Genomic DNA, 584 nt, shown 5'->3' with positions numbered 1-584 from the left:
CTTTCCCTATTCTGGTAACTCAGAAACACTCTAAGTCAAATTCACTGCCATTTAAAATGGTTAAGAGCTAACTTCGCTATATAAATTTATAGAGGCGTAAGATTTACATATATACATATATAGAATGTGAAAATAAAAGAAGTTCTTGATAAGAATATTTGACTTACAGTGTGAGCACATTTCCAAAGGATAACTTGCCTCATTTCCCTGGAGGAAAAAAAAAAAAAATTAGTCATAAAATTGGCACAAATGTCTTTAAAAGATTGAACTTAAATATTCTGAGTCACAAAACATTGGGAAATAAGCCATAAACGAAATGTGTCTCGATCTATAAATATTTTTGATAAAAAAATTATACAGTATGATAGAAAGAGCTCTTGCATTAAACAGGCCTGAGTTGTGGCCCTGTCATTTAAGACTTATGCAAAGATTTGATTAAAATTTATTGAAAAAATTTTAACACCCTAAACATACTGTATATCAAATTTTAACACACTACAGACTGTCAGTGCACTAAGTTGCCTTGCTGGATGAACTCATTTTTGCATAGAGCTCAGAATAAAGCTTCTCCTGCCATTTCTATT

The 584-nt window shown here is 31.0% G+C and overlaps 1 protein-coding gene across 1 annotated transcript in view; it reads right to left on the bottom strand.

The window, feature by feature from the left end:
• PPP3R1 (protein phosphatase 3 regulatory subunit B, alpha) overlaps positions 1 to 202 on the bottom strand; it is a 27,333-nt gene extending 27,131 nt beyond the window's left edge. The window contains exon 1 of the mRNA XM_007464089.1: positions 168 to 202. Within this exon, the coding sequence (XP_007464151.1) occupies positions 168 to 180 (13 nt within the window). The 5' untranslated portion in view covers positions 181 to 202. The remainder of the gene's footprint in view (positions 1 to 167) is intronic.
• Positions 203 to 584: the final 382 nt, after the last annotated feature.

The sequence above is a fragment of the Lipotes vexillifer genome, unplaced genomic scaffold (genome assembly GCF_000442215.2).
Source record: "Lipotes vexillifer unplaced genomic scaffold, Lipotes_vexillifer_v1.1 scaffold311, whole genome shotgun sequence".
NCBI lineage: Eukaryota > Metazoa > Chordata > Mammalia > Artiodactyla > Lipotidae > Lipotes > Lipotes vexillifer.
Note: the sequence above shows the minus strand (reverse complement) of the source record. Positions and strands in the feature narration are given on the sequence as shown.